General features: G+C 51.7%; 2 protein-coding genes across 3 annotated transcripts; one reads left to right on the top strand and one right to left on the bottom strand.

The window, feature by feature from the left end:
* The first annotated feature begins 668 nt into the window (after positions 1-668).
* ALG3 (ALG3 alpha-1,3- mannosyltransferase) lies at positions 669-6,407 on the top strand. 2 transcript variants are annotated; one of them, XM_081302169.1, is made up of 9 exons: positions 669-897; positions 3,021-3,120; positions 3,218-3,365; positions 3,471-3,631; positions 4,089-4,209; positions 4,658-4,863; positions 5,010-5,087; positions 5,896-6,039; positions 6,161-6,407. In XM_081302169.1, exons 1-9 carry the CDS (start codon positions 702-704, stop codon positions 6,321-6,323), a joined length of 1,317 nt encoding a protein of 438 aa, XP_081158295.1. In that variant the 5' UTR covers positions 669-701; the 3' UTR covers positions 6,324-6,407. The 2 variants fall into 2 exon arrangements, with proteins under 2 accessions (XP_081158295.1, XP_081158294.1); XM_081302168.1 differs by having other exon boundaries at positions 670-860.
* Positions 6,346-19,220, bottom strand: VWA5B2 (von Willebrand factor A domain containing 5B2). Its single transcript, XM_081302167.1, has 19 exons — positions 19,170-19,220; positions 18,164-18,320; positions 17,904-18,074; positions 15,469-15,688; positions 15,133-15,290; positions 14,470-14,601; positions 14,119-14,243; positions 13,608-13,763; positions 12,980-13,090; positions 12,692-12,900; positions 12,492-12,603; positions 11,793-11,978; positions 10,322-10,493; positions 9,926-10,242; positions 9,346-9,535; positions 8,733-9,083; positions 7,878-8,015; positions 7,406-7,785; positions 6,346-7,319 (listed from the first exon to the last, which is right to left on the bottom strand). The coding sequence occupies exons 2-19, from the start codon at positions 18,300-18,302 to the stop codon at positions 6,771-6,773; spliced, it is 3,816 nt and encodes a 1,271-aa protein (XP_081158293.1). The 5' UTR covers positions 18,303-18,320; positions 19,170-19,220; the 3' UTR covers positions 6,346-6,770.
* Positions 19,221-22,561: the final 3,341 nt, after the last annotated feature.

The raw sequence follows: 22,561 nt of genomic DNA, 5'->3' as shown, positions 1-22,561 counted from the left end.
AATCCGGAGGGTGGGATGTGGTGGGCGGGGCCCTTGTGTCTCCGCCCACCACCTGCAGTTGCTCAACACAAACACGTGGAACTTCCGTCTTCTGCTAAGCGCTCTTTGAAGAATCCTCCGGCTGGGAAAACCGAATCATCGTCTACTTTCGCAGTCTTCTGGTTGTACTGCTTAGTCGCCTTCACGGGCCACACTTATAGCGCCAGACTTCTCAGGCTCACCACTGCCCTCTTATGTTCCAGTTTGAACGGCTCCTTCCATTAGTAACTGAAAACAAACTGAAAATTCATTTCTTCCCAAGCAGTTCTTGAGCACCTAGAAGGCTCAGAAGGGAAGCGAGATGGGTGCAGACCGACTTTGGCCTCCAGCATGAACACAAGTATTCCCAGCATAGGGGAAGTGGAATGCTTGGCTTGCGAGGAACAGAACTTTTGTTTTTCGGAGCAGACATTCGTTCTGTATTAGAGCATGTGTGCCCAGGACTGGGTATATACTGAGGAGTAAAACTTTGTTCCTGCTATTTCGAGGTGTGTGTTCCGCCGGAGGAGACAGATACGAAAGAAATAAATTTTAGTGTAGTATTCTGGCTATTTGGATCAGCGCTAAATTTGGTGTTAGACCCGGAGAAGAGGAACGGAACTGAAGTGTCGAAGGGTTGGATTTCCGGGGTGGTGGACCAACTAGAGCGGCGCACCGTCAACATGGCGGCTGGGCTGCGGAAACGCAGCCGGGCGGGTTCCGCGGCCCAGCCGGCGGGAGTCTGCGGACAATGGCTACAACGCGCCTGGCAAGAACGGCGCTTATTGCTTTGGGAGCCGCGCTACACGCTGCGGGTGGCCTCCTGCCTCTGCCTGGCAGAGGTGGGCATCACCTTCTGGGTCATTCACAGGGTAGCATGTGAGTGCGCCGAAATGGAGGGGGGAGGGAGGGAGACCCGAACCCCTACCCTAAAGTGGGTCCTAGACCTGGACTCAAAAGTAACCTCTAGAGCACTCATTCATTATCTGTAGAGTCATATTCTTTATCGGAGCCCCAAACTTGCTCCACAGGCAGGATGACCTTAATCCTGCTCCCGTGACGAGGGGCAACCCTAAAGGTTGGCCTTCTACCCTGATCATACAGCCTGCCAGGCTGGAAAAAAAAAAAAAAAAAAGGAGCCTGGAAGTCAGTTCTGGGTCAGAGTTAGTGTGATGCTACTGCTGCTTGTCTCTGTAACTTGGACACGTCACTTCCCTTCCCGGATCTTGACGTTATCAACCATTTAAATTCTGAGGTCTCTGAAGTCCCTTCTTTATGATGGCATTTTGTGACCACTTGAATCTGTTAGGCATTATTAGTTGTTCTTTCCAGGCTGAATCTAGACTCTGGGCTTGAGGCACCTCTGTTTCTTGTTAAGGACTTTTTCATTGAGAACATATTGAGTGCTTGTCATATGTCTAACATTATGTTTTCTTCTCTTTTTTTTTAAAATTACCTAACATTATGTTATGTGCCACAAGTACAGTGGTGAATAAGAGAGATGTATTTATGACTTGGACATATGGGTCTGAACTAAGATGTTAGTAGGTAATTATAATGTATCATATTCATCTTGATAGTAATAAGACAGAGTGTTATAAGAATTTAGGAGGGTTCAGGCATGGGGGCACTTGCCTGTAATCCCAGTGGCTCAGCAGCTGAGGCAGGAGGATTGCAAGTTCAAAGCCAGCCTCAGCAACTTAGGGAGACCCTGTATCAAAATAAAATAATTTTTTTTTTTTTTTTTTTTAAAGAGAGAGTGAGAGAGGAGAGAAAGAGAGAGAGAGAGAGAGAGAGAGAGAGAGAATTTTTAATATTTATTTTTTAGTTCTCGGCGGACACAACATCTTTGTTGGTATGTGGTGCTGAGGATCGAACCCGGGCCGCACGCATGCCAGGCGAGCACGCTACCGCTTGAGCCACATCCCCAGCCCATAAAATAATTTTTTTTAAGGGCTGGGAATGTGGCTCAGTGGTTAAGCACCTCTGGGCTCAATCCCTGATGGTGGGTGGGGAAGGGCAGCAATGACTTAGGAGGGCCAGACACCAGGAGTAGGGGAAAGTTTCATAGAGCCCCTCTTGAAAGGTATGTAAGAACAAGCCAGATAAGGAAAGAAGAAGGAAGGAAGGGGATGGCAGAGAGGATCTTGTACCAAAAACCTCCAGTCAAAACAGAGAATGATTCCTTTGAAGAACTTATTTTTTTTAGAGCTGCAGTGTCGAAACTGATTTGAATAGTAATGAGAGAGCAGATTGTACAAGTCGAGATCAGATCATAAAGAAATTTAACAGTGTTGTAAGGAGACAGCATGGTGGTTAAAAACTTGGGGCCCCCAACTCTATCCTTTCTAATTCTTAAGTTAGTCATTTAACCTAATTAACTTTTAGATTCCTTTTCTAAAAAATAGGAATAATAGAGATCGATCTTTATCTTTAGAGCCTTGGGAAATCACTGAAGGGTTTTTAAGTAGAGAGACCTCATAATGATTTTTATTTCGAGAAAACTGTTTTGGGCAGGGTAGAATATGCATTGTAGTGGAGTGAAAGTAGAAACCAGGAGCCTAATTAGGATACTATTGTGTTGTTGAGGCTACAGATTATGTTAGACCCCAAATTGACTATGTAGTATCAGAGAAAGATGAACTACTAGAGATCTTTAGGATGAAAAAACAGAATTTGTTGACCAAGGGTTAGAATGAAGGAGGAAAATGTATCAAAGATGTATTCCAGCTTCATGACCTGGGCAGGTAGGAGGTTGGTTGTTCTATTAATGAAACCCAAGAAAGAGTAGATTTGGAGTGGGAGGAAAGATCATGAGTTCAATTATGGACACATAGTTTGAGATGCTTGAGTTCACCCAGCAAGTAGGCAGTTAGATAAGGAGTGGAGATGGAAGTCCTGGGAATGAACTGGAACTCTGCTTTGATGTTCTGGAGGCCTGGTGCTTTGGGGCAGGCAAATTCTGGATTCAAAATTAACCAGACCATTTTATCCTCTTCCAGACACAGAGATTGACTGGAAGGCCTACATGGCCCAGGTGGAAGGCGTCATCAATGGCACATATGACTATACACAACTGCAGGGTGACACTGGACCTCTTGTGTGAGTTATTATAGGAGGTTGAGGGAGAATGCGAAGGGCTAGCTGGGTATCAGGCTGATTAGCCTGACCTAGTCTCACATTCCCCTTCATCTTCCAGCTACCCAGCTGGCTTCGTGTACATCTTTATGGGACTATACTATGCCACTGGCCAGGGCACTGATATCCGCATGGCACAGAATATCTTTGCTGTGCTTTACCTGGTGACTTTACTACTCGTTTTCTTAATCTACCACCAGACTTGTAAGGTGAGTCCATGCTAGAATCAGAGGGCCCCAACCTGGAATGGTGGGTTATGGGGATGGCTCAGATTGGGGGAATTGACCTTATTCCCCACCGTGCCCATCCCTCAGGTACCTCCCTTCGTCTTTTTCTTCATGTGCTGCGCTTCTTACCGGGTCCACTCCATCTTCGTGCTGCGGCTCTTCAATGACCCAGTGGCCATGGCGCTGCTTTTCCTCAGTATCAACCTCTTCCTGGCCCAGCGCTGGGGCTGGGGCTGCTGCTGTTTCAGGTTGACACCCTTCCACTCAGGCCCCTTCTCTCACTTTCTGCATTTCCAACTCTTTCTCCCCAATTTTCTGTAGCAGAGGGAATAAGGGAGTGAACAGATAATGTAGGTCACTCAGGGCTCCACAAGCAAGTCTAGAAAGCCTTTATCTTCCATGTCCCTTCCCACGTATAGCCCTCTTCCCCTCTTTCTCTTCATCCAGTGTTGGGGTTGGTCCTTGAACTTCTAAATACATCAGTATGTGCTCATTCAGTTTGGGCAGAGGGACTACATACCTGTCCCCTTCCTCCAGCCTCCTCCCAAGCTACCTAACCCTCCCTCAGCAGTTCTGAGTGAGGACCTCATCCTGAAGCTTGCTGGTAGGAGGCCAGGAATTGCTGTGATGATGGTGGTACATCTTCAGGCAGGATAAAGAGTTTTGGAACTGATCTTCACCCTTCCTCTCCCCTGCCCACTTCAGCCTGGCGGTCTCCGTGAAGATGAATGTGCTACTCTTCGCCCCTGGTTTACTGTTCCTTCTCCTTACGCAGTTTGGTTTCCGTGGTGCCCTCCCCAAGCTGGGCATCTGTGCTGTCCTTCAGGTATCCCTTCTTCACCCTTCCCTTTATGGATGAGGAGGCCATTAATCTGAACTTCTTCTGTTACTTGAGACTTTCTCAAACTGAGAGACAGGGTTTGGGAGTTGATTCTGAGATGGGCAGCTTTAGTTTCCTTAACTCTAAAATAAGACTGTTGAAGTAGTTGGCCTCTGAGAGGCTTTCCAGTTCTGTCTACTTGTGAGTTGGTTAATCCTAACCTTAAAGCATCAGGTTAGGATTATTTCCTGTTATTACCTGCAAAGAAGCTCAGATCAGAGCCTCTTTGGTGCCAGGCTCTAATCTGAGGTGGTTGTGGAGGATGGATTTTTTACTATTCCTGATAGAAATTAGGGAACCTCTGAGACCTCCATCCACTCCCACTCCCCTCATTGATTATCATGGAGGCTGGGGTAAACCTTGGCAGCTCTTCTGACATCACACTCATTCTCAGGTGGTGCTGGGGCTCCCTTTCCTGCTGGAGAACCCCATTGGCTATCTATCCCGCTCCTTTGATCTTGGCCGCCAGTTTCTCTTCCGCTGGACAGTAAACTGGCGCTTCCTCCCTGAGGCCCTATTCCTGCATAGAGCTTTCCACCTGGCCCTGTTGGCTGCCCACCTCACCCTGCTCTTGCTATTTGCCCTCTGCAGATGGCACAGGTAAGAAACAGGCAGTGCGATGGACAGGGTTGGGGAAAAGGCCTGAGCTTTAGGAGCTACTTGGGGAGATGTTAAACTCATGGGGATGAGTCTAGAGTTTGGCCCACGATGGAAGCTTGATAAATGTCTGAATGACTTCTCCCCAGGACTGGGGAAAGTATCCTGTCGCTGCTGAAGGATCCCTCCAAAAGGAAGGTTCCACCCCAGCCCCTCACACCCAATCATATCCTTTAAATAATGGAAAGGTAAGTCTTGTACTCTTCAGGTGCAAGGTGGGGTCTCAGGTCTGTGGACCTCAGATGGCTGATAACCTGGGGGAGTGAAGGGGAACCCATTCATAGAGCTCCTCTTCTGTACCAAACACTGTACTGAGCACTTTACGTATCAAAGCTTAGTTTATTCTTTTGTTTTGATTTGTTTCTGGGTACCAGGGATTGAACCCAGGGCCACTTTACCACCGAGCCACATCTCCAGCCCTTTTTAATATTTTATTTAGATGCAGGGTCTCATTGAGTTACCTAGGGCCTCAACTAAGTTGCTGAGATTGACTTTGAACTCATGATCCTCCTGTCTCAGCCTCCTGAGCAGCTGGGATTACAAACATGTGCCACTGCACCTGACAGTTTATTCTTAATTCTAAATATTGAGCTTCTGTGATAGTGTACGCACTCCCTGCCTGGTATCCTAAGATGTATATACATTCAAACATTTGAAGCTCACAAGAGATAAGGAGACACTCTTATTATCTTCATTTTCTAAAAAGCAAAATAAAGGCTTTAAGAGGTTAAGTAGCATCACATAGCTAGTGGAGAGATTCAAACTCACTAGGCTTTATGGTCCTAGGTATTACCATCTCCCTGTTAGATTAAGGAACAGGTCCAGAGAAGTTGAGAAATTTTTGCCCAGGGTATGCATCTAGGAATGGCAGAACCAGGGGGCTTTCTGACCCCAAAACTTTTACCCTGTTGGGGATACCCCCCCCCAAACTCCTGTACCTTCTATTCCTGCCCTTGGCCTTGACCATCCCATACAGATTGTTTCTACCCTCTTCACCTCCAACTTCATTGGTGTCTGCTTCAGCCGCTCTCTCCACTACCAATTCTATGTCTGGTATTTCCACACACTGCCCTACCTCCTGTGGGCCATGCCTGCACACTGGCTCACACACCTGCTCAGGTACTGGCTGGAACAGCCTGGGGGAGTGGGAAGGGCTAGGGGATGTGTCTAGGGCATGAGAAGTCAAAGGACTGTTGGTCTTGAAACTGGACCAAACCTGGGGCCTGTTTCTGATCTCTAGGTTGCTGGTGCTGGGGCTCATCGAGCTCTCCTGGAATACATACCCATCTACATCCTGCAGCTCTGCTGCCCTGCACATATGCCATGCTGTCATCCTGCTGCAGCTCTGGCTGGGCCCACAGCCTTTCCCCAAGAACATCCAGCACATCAAGAAAGCCCACTGAAATCTACCCCTTTCCTTCCAGTCCACTCTCAGGACCCTGGTGGAATGGACTCTGTGCCCTTTCAAATAAACCTTTCCAAGTCGACTTCTGTGCAGCCTACGTGGAGATAGGAGTAGCTGGTGCCTGGATCAGGCTGTGAGGGGTATGTACCCAGCAGATAAAGAGCTTACTCAGGCAGTCCTAAGAGGCACTTTATTGCATAGGATTTGGGGACTGTGGCTCTCTCTCCTTCCCCTGTGCTACACAGAGGAAGGGGCACAGGGTGGGAGGAGAAGGAGAGAGCACTGGCAGGCACTTTTTGTGAAGGTAAGAGGATTTCTAGGGAGGGAATGAGAAGCAATGGAGGACAGGCTGACACCAGCCTACCTCTTCCCAGCACCGAGCAGCTGGCCTGGGCGGCAGTGAATTGAGTATGTTGGGGACACCAGTCCCAGTGGAGGGCGGCCCTCACACATTTGCTGGGCTGTAGCACAGCAGGTGCAGCTGCAGGTTCTGGTCCCAGTGGCGTAGCAGCAGGAAGAGTCCCCTGGCTGCAGCCTTGAGGGCGGCCAGGTCAAGACCATCAGGCAGGTGCTGGGCCCGCAGCCAGCAATCTGCCTTGGCTGCTGTCAGTTCCCATTCACTGAAGGCAGCTGCACAGCGGTGCTCCAGCCACGCAAGTGCCACAGCTGTGGCCCAGGTGCGATCCCGAAGATCTGAGCCTCCTATCCCTTCCGCCCCTTCCGAAGCCTCGGTATCTGAACCCCGCCCACTGTCTGCCTGGCCTGGACCCTCTGAGCCTGAGCTGGGGGACGGGCTACAAGAGGCTGTGGCACTGTCACCCTGGCCAACACTAGGGCCCAGAAGTGCCCAGGGAGATGAGGCAGAGGTGGGGCTGAGGCTGGCACGGTGTGCAGCAAAGGGTGAAGCACGACACAGGCGCTCCTGGGGAATATGCACAGCAGCACAGAAGGGTGCATCCAGACGGAAGGAGCCTGGTGCTTCTTGTAGCCGCACCTGAGGAGAGAGGAGGTGGGGGGAGAAGTGAGCTGAGACATCACTCTAGCTCTGGTGACACTACCCTCCACCTCCCGAGTCCTCACCAAGGGCAGGTAGTCGTGGTCGATGCCTCCACTGTTGCCTCCATTGGCCTGGCCAGCCTTGGGACTACAGAGTCTCCGTCGGCGGCTCAGACTGAGCCTCGAGGAGGGCTGATAGGGCAGGTGGTGAGATCCTCCAGTGGGAGTTGTTGGCTCCCCCAAAGCTGACTTGGAGTTGTCATTTTGGTCCAGGTCCCAGGTGCCTACCAGAGAGCCTCCCTGAATTTTTGTGGTGGGGCCAGCCAGTGTCAACTGGTAGTCCCTCAGCCTTGAGCTACCCTTTCCCCACATTTGGGCTATACCTTTAGGGTGGGCTGCAGTGGGCAGAGAAGTTGCATCTAGATGGCCCTGAGAGACGTAAGTGCCTGGGGGTTCAGCCGATTCTGCAGGGGCATAGGAGACAGGAGTCAGGTTTGTCTGCACAGGTAGTTAGGTGAGAACTGTACCTAAGAGATCACCAAGGGAGGACTCCTACCTGAGCTCCGCACCTGCAGGACTCCGGGCAGGACCTCTCTAGTAGTAGCATCCACAGCTACTGGGCAGGTGAAACAGGAGGGAGCACAGCTGACCTTGCTTGTCTGAAGGGCTCGAAGCCAGGACCTTCGGGCGTGGCCTGTAAATCCAAGGAGCAGCATGCTGAATTCCCACCCTCTACAGAGGGCTACATAGAAAAACCATGTTCCCCACATCTTCTCCCTCTGTTTACTTTTAAACAGAGTAGTAAAGTGCCCTTCTCAGGCCTAGAACCAGCTATGACAAGCAGAGCTAGAAACCCCTAGCTACCCAGAAACTCAACAGTCTAGACACCACCAAAGGAACATTGCCGGGTACTCTTTCCTCCACTCATTTCACAGTGTCCAAAAGAACTTTTCTGAGGGAATGGAAATTTTCTGTCTGCACTATCCAATATGGTAGCCACTCATCACATGTGACTTCCAAGCACTTCAAGTGTGGCTAGTGCAATCAAGGAACTAGAATTTTAACTAATTGTAATAGTCATTTTCAGAATGACAAAGATTTGTTTCTGTGTTGCAGGCACTGATAATTATTACAAAATCATATTTTCCTCTGTAGTGGCAGCTAGGAAGCTTATCAGGCTTGGGTCCCATGCTTTTATGGATATACAACTTCATGGTATACATTGTTAATATAACCTAATTCTTGGCTCCCTTTATTTTCATTTTTTCCCATTGTCCTGCTTGATTTCTAATCTCAAGCCACCTGAATCCTTTATGAGCAAAGTGAGGAAAAGAGTGATCTAACAAGAGACATACCTCTGCTGCTTTCTGTCCCATGCCCTTGGGCTCCAACTGGGCCACTAGCAACTCACCCCGGTCAGCTGTGGTCTCAGCTCCTCGGAGCGCTAGCTGTTCATTGTCTCGGACCACTGAGGCTGCTGTCAGTCGGTGAAGTGCTTGGTCCCAAGCAGCTTCTCTTACAGCAGTTGATGGAGGCTTTGAGGCATCCCCAGGTCCCCACAGTGTCTCCAGCCCAACACCCACCTCCCAGCACATTGGTTGCTCCCCATACAGGCCCCGGATCACCACATGGCAACGTGGAGCCTGGGGAGGCACTGGAACTGCTGGAGGGGTTGGTTCCCTATTTGGGGGCACAGCTGTGAACAAGAAGGGTGGTTCCATCAACATGTCCCAGTCCATGGGGGCTGGGGAGAGCAGGTTTCCTAGGGAGAAAAGATGGCAGAGACATAGCAGTGTAGTGCCTTGGGCTCCATGTCCCCAAGCCTCCTTTTTTTTTATATATTTTTTATAATATTTATTTTTTAGTTTTTTCAGCGGACACAACATCTTTGTTTGTATGTGGTGCTGAGGATCGAACCCGGGCCGCACGCATGCTAGACGAGTGCGCTACCGCTTGAGCCACATCCCCAGCCCTCCCCAAGCCTCCTTGATATTAGAGAACCCAGCTCCATTTCCAGCCCTTACCTGAGTCGTCCAGGCCCTGCCCAAGCTGTTGGCCTGACTCAGGACCTGGCACATCTGGTACTGCACCCAGAGAAGGTTGCCGGGGTCGGCAAGGGACTGGGTTTGCCCGGCCTGGTGGAGATGAGAGACTTCGGCCAGCCAGAGCTGCTCTATGCCTACGGCCCAGCACCTCTGCACTCAGGGCTCCTGCCTGCATGAGAGATGTGGGGCCACTGGTCAGGGGCTGCAGAATCCCCAGCCTTCAAAAATACATAGTGGGCTACATGCCCCTTGTCATCTCACTCTACTCCCTATTGCCCACTTCAGGTTGTTGTTTATCTGTTTTTGTTTATATCCCCTTCTTTGCCTAGTTAACTTCTACTTATTCCAGACATGGCTTTTACTTTCCTGACTCCCTCTGACAGAATTAGCCATCCTAATTTGGAGCCCCAATATTCATCACTGATTATTGCATGGTTTCGTCATTATAAATTTAGCCATTTATCTATCTAGACTTGATAAACATTGCATAATGTCTGGCACACAACAGGTGGTAAATAAACGCTGGATACATGATGGTTGAATGTGGGCTGGATCTCACCTTGAATGGAGACTGTGGTGGTACAGGCAGGGGACAGGAACGGGAGCCTGTAGATTCTCCCCAGGCCAGGCTGCGGCAGCCCTGCTGAGAGGGAGGATCCAAGGGAAAATAGACCTCGGGGGAGCCAGGGCCCTGGGAGCCAGGAGACTCACTGCTGCCTGTGGAACCCGGGCCTGGCTCAGGGCTGGCAGAGCAGTGGGTAAGCACATACTGTTCCCGGATGTATGAAGACTGGAAGATGCGGCGCCATATGGCTGTGTCATTGGATGGATTGGGTCCAGGATCTGTGACTGGGTCTGTCAGAGCATCAGTACCTGCTGGAGGCAGGAGAATGGGCCCTAGCCCTGACCTTTCTTCCTCTCTTACACAGCCATACACATACACTAGAGTACTCACTCTGATCTGAGTCCCCAGCAGCCCATGGACTGGACAGCTCTGCTGACACAGTGCGTGTTTCCAGTGGCTCTGAGGTGCCAGTGGGCTCAGTGCCAGGGGTGGCAACAGATGGTGCCTCCTCTGGGGATGGGAACACAGAACCACCCAAGCTCTGCCAGCCAGGCTCTTGGCCCTATGGAGAATAGCATTGAGGAAAAAAATTGATTGTAGCTATATACTACCTCTTTCCAAGTGGGATTTTAAGATGGTTCACAGCAAGAAATAAAAACCCAGTACTAAGGAAGAAGGAAACATGTTAACCATAAGGATTGATAGAGCTGCTGTGGAGTTGAACTTCAGGTTTGTCTTGAGCTTCCTGGCAGCCAGGCAAAAAAGCAAACTGTAGTTGGGCATACAAGCACACACCTGTAATTCCAGTGACTTGGGAGGTTGAGACAGAAAGATTTCAAGTTCAGAGCAAGCTTCAGCAACCTAGTGAAGCCCTAAGCAACTTAGCAAACCCTGTCTCAAAAAAATAAAAAAGGCGGGCTGGGGATGTGGCTCAAGCGGTAGCGCGCTCGCCTGGCATGCGTGTGGCGCGGGTTCAATCCTCAGCACCACATACCAACAAAGATGTTGTGTCCGCCGAGAACTAAAAAATAAATATTAAAATTCTCTGTCTCTCTCTCTCTCTAAAAAAAAAAAAAAAAAAAGGGTTGGGGATGTGGGTCAGTGGTTTAGTACCCCTGAGGGTTCAATTCTGGTACAACAACAAAAACCATTATATAACTCTCAGTCAAAAAAGGAGGAAGCATGTTTTGTTCTGAAGAAAGAGACAGATTTTTTTGTAAAAAAAAAAAAAAAAAAAAAAAGAACCTACTTTTCCTCACATTCCTATTATGTTTTAAGTATCATGCTAAGGGCATTGTACCTATGAAAAACTTAATTTACTTAGGATGAAATGGGCACAAAGAAGTTAAGTGACTTGCCCAAATCAAGTGGCTAGCCAGTGGCAGAGCTGGGATTTGAGATTGCACCTACACTAAGCTCATCTGTCACTGAGTGTTTAGATGTGGGTTTTATTTTATTTTTGTGGTGCTGGGCATCAAACCCAGGACCTCATGCATGCTAGGCAAGCACTCTATCACTGAGCTACATCCCAGTTCCCAAATGATGCTTTCTGTAAGGCACTATTTGAAGTAATGAGCAAGTTTTAACATAAACCTCACAGCAAATGCTGGAGTTTTTTGGTGGCTATGTGTTTTAATGACTTCTGGTGAAAACTAAGGGCAACATTTTATAAGGCAGTGGAAGACCTCATGAGGGGGGCAAGATGTAGTTACCTTGGAGATCCCAATGTGATCTCTTTGGGGCCCTAGGGAACAGTAGGGGAGCTTGGCAGAGAGAGAGATAGGAAAGGGAATAAGGAATTTGAAGAGATGCAGGGACTTCAGCCAGCCAGGTCCATCTATCACACCTAGCCCAGGCCTACCCCTGGAGGGTGGGGCCGGAAGCCATCCACCCTGAAGAGTGAGCAGTAACCAAGCAGCTGATCCCCAGGGTAGAGTGCTGGGATTTCCCTGGGAGTCAGGAGAGCCTCCACGGCATCAGGCACAAACCAGTCCACAGAAATGTCACTCAAAGCAGGCTCCAGTGCCTTCCGCAGAGCCTGCACCAGCTGTGGGGAGGGACCAGAGGGAGGAAATCAGAAAGGAGTGTCACATCCAGACAGTTCAGGCAGGCTGCCTTTCCCCAACTGCCCTTTGTCTAACTCTGGGCTGATGGAGAACAGAGTTAGTCTGGGGTCAGGAGAAGTAATGGGGGTAGAAGCAAGCAAGGGGACTGAGAGCTTAGTCCTGGGGGCTTGATCTTTCTCCTGGCCTGAGCTTTGCCACATGGATGAATCAAGACTTCATGAGAATAAGGCTCAGAGGCAAAACAAAACTGAGTAAGATTTGGGGGATAGTCAGATGCTGTGTCCGCATCTTTCGTCTTCCACAGCATCCCACAGCAGTACCAACAGTTCTTCTCCTGGCTGGCATCTCCTCAAGGAGAGGAAGGTTTAGAGTAGGGAGAAGTCCTAGTGAGGGTACCAAGAGACCCCATGGCCTGACTAGGTTCTATTTCAGATTTGATGTATAATTTAGGAGGATTTCTAAAAATATAGAACAGGATCCAGGCTCAAACTCACCATGGGCTGCAGCCTCTCTCCAGACCTCAGGAAGTAGGCCTGGCCTCTGCTGAGGGCAGACAGACCCTGGAGCAGCTGGTAGCAATCAGGCCCCAGCCCAAAGGAGAAGCACCTGACAGGGAAGGGGAGCAGCTATGACCTTCAGAAGCCTTTTGGGGAGAGGGATCAATCTTAGGCACCTGGCTCTGCCCACTCCATACCTGGCTGCCCCTCTGTGCCACCTCATGAGCTCCAGGGTTTGGTGAATAGTGACAGCCATGGGCGAGGCAGCAGTGAGCAGGAACAGCTGGCGAGGATGGGCCTTCTGCTGGGGCTGCCCCAAGGCCCAGTCCAGTGCAGCCAGTATATCTGGGGGGCCACTCCCAGCCTGCAGGGTCTCAATGCTCTCACAGATCAGCTGCACAGTGTCCTGGAGGGAGAAGGCAAGGCTGGGCTGGGTTGGCCTGAAACATCTCTGTAAGGGCCCCAAATCCTTGGACCACACTCACATCGTTGCAAGACCGGCTCTCTGGGAAGAGTGGCTGCACCGAAGTCCCAAACATGGCCAGGTTGACAAGTGTCTGAGTTGGGAGGGACTTCACAGCCAAAACAATGGCATCCTGGAGAAGGCCAGAGAGGGCAGCATGAGGCAGGTCCTACAGGCACTGGCAGAGAACAAGGAACTCCAAAATGCTTGCCTTTTCCAGGCCATGGTTAAAATGAGGTCTGGATGAAGTCACCTAGGAGAGGCCTGAGTGTGTGAGACTGTGGGACCTTGGGAGTGTGAGGCAGCCTCTGAATGTATGTGAGACACATTTATATATGGGACTCTGCAGGCATGTGTGAAACCTGGGTCTCTATGATCAGGTCTCAATGTGACTGTACAGGAGAGAAGCTCTTCAAATCCAGAAGAGACAAACATTTGTATAAGAGAAAGAGAGACTGGGGCCGGGGAGGAGGACAGTTGGGAAAGGATCACTCTCTAAGGGATATATCTCTAAGGAGTTTCTGTCAGGTTCTTTTCCGAAGTTGATGTTTTAAGCAACAAGGCAACTCCCAGCATTGAGAGCCTGCCTCCAGCCCACCTCAGACTGCTGCCCCACCCAAGCCCAGGGCTGCTGCACAATCCCCACAAGCCTTGTGTGCTGCGCTGCTGCCATCCAACAGAAAGAGAAGCTCCCTGGTAGCTGTGCCCAGGTGTCCAGGCCTGGAGCTCAGATCCGGGCAGAAACTCAGTACCAGCACAGGGTTCAGCAAGATGTCCTTATGGAAACGTCGCTGCAGGAACCACACCTAAGCGCAGGAGCCCCAAATCAAACTGGGCCAGGTTTTAGTGCAGATCTATCCAAGGTAGGCAGTGGGACTTGGCCCTGTTTCTATCTGATTCACTTAGAGAGGGTGCCTTTTTGTAGTGATCTGAATAAAGTCAGGGGAAAAGGCAGGTGGCTGAACTATGCCTATGTCAGACGTGGTCTCCATCCTCTGAGACATATCCTAGAGAGACTTATGTGGGTCCTCCTGTGATGATACTCATGTGTCCCATAGTGGGCTGGACTGAGACAAAAAGAGGCCCCACCCTTCCCGAGGTGCAACTGCTTGCCTGCTCGTCATGCATATGTGCAGTTAGCGTGAAGGCCAGAAGCCATACCTGCCGGTCCCCATCATTGTCCCTTCGCTGCAGCCTCTGGAAATCCCGGCGGGCCCTCACCTGGGCCTCATATTCTGATGCACTCAGGCTGCCAGCCTCCAGTATCAAGTGTGGTTGATGGGGCTCTGAGAAGAGGGGATATAACTCTGTCAGGGAAGTCCCTGCCCGTGGACTTCCTTAACTATCCAGTCCTCTTGTTTTAAGAGGACCCTGCAGGTTCAGCCTCCTTGCACCACCCTCACTGAGATGATTCAGTCCATCTGCCTGGGGCCCAAAAATTTATACTTGAAAACTGCTTAGGTTATTCCTAAGGAGGTCAGGGCTGGCCCACTGTGGGTCCGTGTCTCTCACCACTGGGGTATAGCAGGATCTCCAAGGGCCGGTCACATAGGTGACCCTCTGCCAGTGTGACACAGATGGTGGCTGCAGAGCTGGCATGAGGGGGGGCATCTGCCCGCAGGGCATGAGAGGGGCTGTCCAGGCCTGAGGGACAGAAAGGCAGGGGGGAATGATGACCATCTAATCCCAAACCAGTGTTAAGGTCACAGATATCTCCTTCTCTGATGACAGTTGCTGTGGGCTGGGACTATAGCTGATCCAGTTCAGCTCTTGGAATCTGATCTATAGGGTCTGATGGACAAGGGAGAATCTATTTCCATGGGCTGGGACATGTGTTCTCAGGTCTGTTCCCAGCTAGTAAAAGGATTATACACCAGCCAATTAGCATTCTTCTCCATCTCTTGCACAAAGAAGATCCACTTCAGCACTGAGACTGGTCCTATAGTAAATCTCTCTCTTGCCATTGGTGAGTGGAGTTGGATATAAATAAACTACATTGATAAAACTAGGTTGGGTAGAAGTGGCCAGGGGATGCTCTACCGTCAGACTGAAGGTTCCTAAGGCTTAGGTCCCTGTCTTCTTTTTGTCCTCTGTTCCTCCCATCCCTAAGCCTTGAATTATTTCCTAGTCTGCTACAGGGGGATGGATGGGTCAGGCCAGGTCAGATGCACCCACCTGCCAGCAGGCATGGCCCAGTCACCAGCATCTCGAAGGAGAAAGTATATGGGGCAGGACAGCGGGCAGGGCCTGAAAACACGTCTGGAGGGGCAGGTGGCTCCTCCCAGGCCAGCCCTTCCTCCTCAGGGCTGCCTGCCCCGAAGCAGCTCGTGGGGCTGGAAGGGAGCATGAGGAGGGTCACTGGGCCACCATGAAGGCCCCTAGCCCCTCTGACTGATTGCCCCCACCCTTCTTCACCCTATCCATCTCCCGGGGCATCGTGCTGAGACCCCTCACCCGCACTAGACCCAGAGAAGCCGAGGGAGGGACGAAGAGAATCACCATAGGCCCAACCTGTCGTCACAGAGCCCCGGAGGCCTGGGGGGCCCTGGTGGGCCTGGTGGGGCCAGCGGGGTGAGCACAGTGGGCAGAGCCACACGCAGTACCCCATCAGGCCTGGAGGGCAGCTCCCGGCTGCTGCACAGGGTCACTGTCATGGTGCCAGCTGCAGCGATAAGGCCCGTGGGCAGCACCAAGGTTGACCGGGCCTGGGCCAGATCCAAGACAAGATGACCTATGATGAGTGAGAAAAGGGATCAGAGGGGGCTGGAAGCGAAGGGAATGGGAGGAAATAGAGGTGGGATCAGCAATGAGTCGGGGAGTCTGGGCAAAGTGGACTTTGTACAGTCGACAGGAGATTGTGTTAATGCGTTAGTGATGCAGGATGGACACGTGAGATGAACAGTGATAGCAGAGGCAGTTTGGGCATGGAGGGATCTAGCTATCATCATGCAAGGGAGCAATGACCTCACTGCTAAAGGAGGACTGATGAGAAGGAGGATATCCATTCTCAAGGTCCTGGGGGAACTATACCATCTGCCTCTCTTGCCCTGCCTGTTCCTTCCCATTCAGCCTTTGGATACCATCTTTCTAAAGGACTCTCCCTTGTGGACCAACACTTTCCTTACATCTAGGACCCACAAATCCCCTGCTAATGAACCATCAGGGACTCCTCATGCCCATTAAAATAATTCCAGACTTTTCCCCCCTGAGAGGAGCTTAAAGACAGCAATCTGCTTGGAATCAGACTAGAGGAAATAAACCGCATTTGCATGCTGAGCACATGTTTTATTTAGATGGTAGGTTCATTTGAGGACTGTTGGGGTAGTCACCACTGCTGCTGGATGCTTATACCACCTACACAGTCTGCCCCCATCCACCTTTATAGCCCTACTTTACTTCACTTCCCCACAATAATAAATATTCATCCTTTTGAAAAATACTTGCTGAATAAGTGAAGAAAAAGAGACCTAATACAGTGGAGAGAGTACAGCATTTGGGTTTGGAGTCTCAGTCTGTGATTTCTAATTGTGTCCTCTAACAACCATCTTAGGAGCCTCGGTGTTTTCATCCATAAAATGGGGGTCATAATAACTATCTCTCGAAGACTGTGGTGAGGAATACATGAGATAATGTATGCAAAGCACCCAACATACAAGTAAGTAGCCATTGCTACCATTTTCATCACCCATAAAAGGGGGACAGGAACAATGTACATTACATACCTCTCCCAGATTCGAATAAGGTGATACTAGTGCCTGGGCTTTGTAAACTGTAAATCACTACAAACCTGAGGCATCGTATCACCATTCCCTGTATAACCTACTTACAAACCTTTGTTTATACCATTGCCTCTACTCTCCACTCCACCAAGCCCTAACCTTCTTTCAGTCAAATGCTGGCTCTTCTTCCTTCTGGAACATTCCTGGGGCCTGAGCCCAGAACTCACTTTTGCCTTTAACTATCTGCAGGGCTTATGCCACCTCTGAACACCACTGGATTCTCTCTTCTTATCTAAATGGTGAATCCCATGGGCAGGGTCAAATGAATATATGAATGAACAAAGGAAAGAATGACACACAAGCCACAGAACCTAGCTCCTCCCACAGAACCTAGCTCCTCCCATAGAACTCACTGAGCCCCTTTATGCCAGGTTCTGTGTGATATACTGGGACTCAGAGATGGCCAAAACACAGTCCTAAACTCAGGAGATAATTCTTCAAAGGGGGAGACAAGACATGCAAGCCTGTGACAATTACTCCCCCTAATAAGTGCTGTAATGAGGTGGGAGGAAGGGAGGAAGACTGGGGGGAGAAGGGAATAGTGCAATTAATTATTTGTGAAGTAAGGGCAGGTTTCCTCAAGAGTGACGATTGAGTGGACCTTAAAGGACAAGTACAAATGTGCTCATTAGAAGATGGGAAGATAGAACAGTGAGGTGTAAAAGGACTTGTCAGTAAGGCCAGTGCCTGTGGTACCTAGTATAGGAGCGCGGCAAGAGGAACAGAATATAATGAATGAGGACCTAGGCTACTGGGCAGAGAAGTTTGCACTTGATCTAGGAGCTGACTGGTTTACACCGCCCTGGCAGAGAAGGTGTGTAATCTAAAAGATGAGCGGCTGTGGGGGTCAGCTGGGGGCAGGTCTGCTTCTTCTGCCACACCCTGGAGAGCCTGTGGCCACCGGGGTAGTAAGGACCGGTGGTGTCTCAGCCAGCTTTGTGCCGCCTGTTGTGTCTGTCTCCCAGATCTGGGCCACATTCCCAGAGCACTTGGAGCAGATGAGGTGCCCAGTCCACGACTGTTGGATAAAGGGATGAATCAATGAATGAAAAAACAACAAAAAAGCGCCTGGATGAAGGTGGGGGAGGGGCGGGAGACTGAGCAAGAGCAGGAACCTGAGCTTCCGCTGGTGTTCAGGAGTTCGGGCTGCAGGCGCCCGGGACTCACCCTGCGCGCAGCGGCGGGGCGTGGAGGTCCCCAACCCTGGGCCCAACGCGCGGCAGCACGCAGCCTGCAAACGGCGCCGGCTCTGCAGCTGGAAGGAGACGCGCCGTCCGGCCGCCTCGGCCTCGAAGCCTGATACTACTTCGGCCTCCGCCAGCGGGTACACGAACACGCCTGCCGGGAGGGGAGGGCAGGAGGCTGCGTCGGACCCCACCCGGCACCCACTCCCACCTCCCCGCGCCCGCGCCGGCGCCCGGCCTCACCGTCCACTGGCTGCGGCTGCGGGTTGTGGTAGGTGAGCCGAGCCCGCAGGCTGAGGCAGGGTCCGTTGGCGCAGGCCCGGACCCAGGAGTCGGTGAGGGGTAGCGGCGTCCAGCTGGAGGGGCAGTAGAGGCCGGGCATGGTGCCCACCCGTCGGCCCTGAGGGAGCGGGGTATAGTGAAGCCGGTGTGCAGCGCAAGTCCCGTGTGCCGCGCCCGGAGCTCCTGAAAGCCAGTCTCCAGAGCTGAACTCAGGCACTAGGACGCGTGCCTGCAAGGGGCACAAGGCTGAGCCGCGCGGCTTTTCCCAGGCTGACAGGTGGCAGGGAAGATAAGAAAGGGAGGTGCAGGGATGGCGGCCTGGACAGCTTTGCCCGTTACCTGGGAAGCCGGGCGGAGCGCAGCTCCGGGCAGCACGGGGTCCCGGGGAGCGGAGGGTTAATGATTAACCGGCACTCCCGGCGCCCTACAGTCCCGCCGCTGGCTCCTCTGGGGGTGGGGGTAGGGGGTTGTCACAGCTGTTCCATCACCCGCTGGGGCCTCACCACCGCCCCTGTACCTGCGGGCCCCCCGGGGCTCCCCGTGGCTGCCAGCTGTCGGAAGTGGCGCGGGTGGAGATGGAAGATGTTCAGGGTGGGGATCAAAGGTTTAAAGGGCCAGCATCCTCCCGGGTGCCCCCAGCCCAGCAAGGGACAGGAGAGGATGGGGAGTCGAAAAGGCTGCAGTCTTTCCTGTACCTTATCTGCAGCGAAGGGCTGCAGACCTGAATGGAGGGTTTGGAGTAAAAATAATGAGCAGGGAAGCGAAAAGAAGGGGTCTTTTGGGAGGCCAGACGAGAAAGGCGTCGGAGCCGGGGGAGTCTGTGCGATCCATCCAGTGCACCTCTCCCCACCCTGGCAGAGCTGATCTGGGAGTGGGGAGCTGCTGCAGTCGCCGCGGTCTCCACAGAGGATGCTGGGGGCTGAGACTTAGGATCGGTCCCCCTCCCTGCGGGCAGTCCCAATCTCACCGTGGCTCCTCCGCGGAGTTCTGGGCGTCGCGATCCGAAAAGGGTGGGTTGTGCAGCCTCTGAGTTCAGGTTCGCAGTGAGTTCCGGCACCTTCGGAAAGCCGGCTCGGGACTCCGGAGGCGGTCGCTGTGATCCTAGCTGGGGCGCGGGCAGTGCTGGTGGTGGTCCCGCCCCCGCTCCCAGAGGCCGCCCCACTCGCCCGCATCGGCCCCGCCCGCCGCTGCGACTGGGCCGCGCTCCCCCTCCTGCGGGCGCGGTACTGCCTCAGCTCCAGCCCAGGCGGCGGGAGCCAGGCAGTGCACCGCAGTGCGGGGCCCGCGTACCCGCCGCCGCACAGCCCCCATCAGCGAGGGACCGATGCCTCAGAGGCCCCACCCCTTCAATCCTTGGGGAGGTGAGGCAGCCTGCGAGCGCGGCACAGCCGCTCAGTCTGCAACCCCCACCCCTGTAGCGACCCCAGCCATCCCATTATCATTCTACCCTGCCTACCCACACCCCGCCCTGAGTAGGCTTCCCATCACTGCAGTGACCCTCCCTTCACACTGCAGCGAACCCCAGCGCCCCATCACCGTAGGACTCTTCCCCCCTAAAGCCAGCCCCTTTCTTCTGCAAAATGCTCTTTAATTACTGCAGAAAACCTCCCCCATTTCTGCAGGTACCTTTAGCAGTTGTGGTCACTTCAGTGACCACTCACCCCAAGCGACGCTCCCCCATCACTGCAGCGACTTCCCCGCACCAGGAAGCAGTCAGCCTTGCCATCACTGCAGCGCCATCCTCCTACTCTTACTGGGGGTGGGGAGGATGTGCAGGATGATTCCCTCAGGCTATAACCCCCGGTTTCTGACCTTACCTGGGGCCTTGAGAATGAAGCCTTTTAGCCTTATGGCTGCAGACTGTCCCTGTCACAGCAGTGACCCCCGTCCCCACACACCCATTCCTGCAGCGCCTCAGGAGAAAACATCTCTGCTTCTAAAAGAGGTCCCTTGTTATTGACAGAATTTTCATGTGGTTGACACTGTTCCCCTGCAGATTAGGAAAGTCTGTAAAACTTCTTCCAGGAAGTGAGGGTGTTTAAGGGTCACACATGCAAGCATTCTTACAGATGCCCCACTCATTCTGCAAAGAGAGCTTGAGGAGAGCTGGGGTGTGGGGCAGCCACTGGGGAGCAGGTTTTCAAGACAGGCTCAGGGTTCTCACCCCACCCCTTAACTCCATCCTTTTAATTCTAATCACACTGGCCCCCAGGGGATATCCTGCCTCCTGGAGCACCTGAGCCCTTAACCCCAACCCTCTGCCTTGCTTAAACCACTTAACATAATAGAGATGGCTTGGCCTTTCCCAGAAACTTCAGGGTGGAAATGCACAAGGACAATATAGAAAGCACAGACACTGTCACAACAGTGTAGTCCATAGGACACTCCAGCTGGGTCCCAGCTCTGTTTCTTCCATACTTTCTGAGCCACTAACCTCTATTCTCCTTTCTCTGCTGAATCCACCCCTGTCTCAACACTAGGGAGAATTAGTGGATGAGCTGGATGGTCCCTTCAGGGTGATACAGGCTCCCAGGCAATACTAGCCTTGCTCTTGAGAGCCCCATGGAGACCCAGGCAGTGCCCACCTTCCCCAAGGACTTTATGTTCTGCTCCTTCTGCAAATGAATCAGAGCCATGTGTGGCCCTCAGGCCAAGCATGCAGGAAGCTGTCACCTGGGAGACTTGTACACATAGAAATGGAAGAAGATGCCCTTGTCTTTGGTCCTGAGGAGAACTTGAATATAAGACAGTCTTCCAGAAAGATGGTGTCCTTATGGGAGATCACACACACATGGGCAGAAGCCATACTGCGCTGGAAGCAAAATTGGCCCTGAGATCCTGTTGGGAAAGCTGTCTTAGCTGAGACAAACCAAGGCAGAGACAAGACAGCTGCTCCACAAGACACCTAGACCATGTTGCAGGGTGGGGCAGGCCAGCGCAGGCTTCTTGGCACCACTGGGTAGGGGCACCAAAAAGGGGTTCTGAGGTCCAGCTAGAAGGCACTTTGGTGGTGGGGTGTCAAATGGTAGCTGAAGGTAAAAGGGGACAGCACAGCCACAGAGGGTTCAGGTGCTTGGTTCCAGGAGTTGGAGGAGATATGATGTAGTTAAGGGATGCCTGGGGCTAGTGTGAGCTGCTGAGTGCTAGGCAGAGGAGAGGGGTTGAGGCTAAATAACTGAAAAAACTCAGCCTCTGCCTTAAAGAAGTTTACACCGAGTTGGGTGACCTAGGCGCAATGGTGCAAGCCTATAATCCCACAGTTTGGAAGTCTGAGGTAGGAGGATGGTAAGTTCAAGGCCAGCCTTAGCAATTTATTGAGGCCCTAAGCAACTTAGCAAGATCCTGTCTCAAAAAATGGAAAGGGCTGGGGTTGTGGCTCAGTGGTTAAGTGGTTAAGTGTCCCTGGATTCAATTCCCAAGACCAAAAAGAAGGGGGGGAGTCAGGTTAACATACACACACACACACACACACACAACACACACACAGCCAATGTAGACTAAGATAAGCGCTGCATTACAAAGGAATAATGGGTGTTATAAAAGCTTTTAACAAACAGCAGCCTTATATAAGAGGGACACTTGCTGGGGGAAGGTATTTAAGTTGAGTCCTAAATGGGAATTAGGTGGTGAAGGGGAAGGTGTTTCTTCAGAGGGATCAACCTGGAAACTGTGAGAGATCCAGAGGGGGTGAAAAATACAAGTAGATATGTGTTTTCTTCTCTTAGTCAACATTTTGGAGTGCTTAGCATCAGCTGGCTGTGTAGCTTAGTGGTAGAGTAAGTGTTTAGCACATGCAAGGCCCTGGGTTCACTCCCCAGCACCAAAATCAGTATCACCACCACCATCATCATTGTCAAAGCAGCCCTAAAAGATGGATACTACTGTCAGATCAGGGTGGGCAGGCAGCAACCAAAGGAGGCAGATTTAAAAGAGCCGCTGAACAGGCTTTATTGAGATATCACTCCCGGGTAGAACTCAATCAGACCCACAGAGGGGACAGGGGAAGGGTCTGAGGAGAAACCGCATGGAAGCTCGACCGGACTGGACTTTTATGGGGCTTTCAGCAGGAAGGGAAGGGCTTGGGACAGGAAAAGGTGTTCCTAGGGTCTCTTGCCCCCTTGGAGTTGGTCAGGGGAGTTGGCTGAACTCCAGGATTGGCCAGGGGGTCCTGTTGGTTGACAGGCATTAGTCAGGAGATCTGGCTGATTGACAGGCGTTTCCACCGGCATCTGATTGATGTTCTTTTCCGGTGAGGGCTGCTTTGTTCTAAGTTGCCACTAAGTCGCCACCAACCTAACAACTACTCTTATCTTATAGATGAAAAGATAGATATTACTATTATCTTACACTTATCTTCGT

The sequence above is a fragment of the Spermophilus citellus genome (genome assembly GCF_964194105.1).
Source record: "Spermophilus citellus genome assembly, chromosome: 7".
NCBI lineage: Eukaryota > Metazoa > Chordata > Mammalia > Rodentia > Sciuridae > Spermophilus > Spermophilus citellus.
Note: the sequence above shows the minus strand (reverse complement) of the source record. Positions and strands in the feature narration are given on the sequence as shown.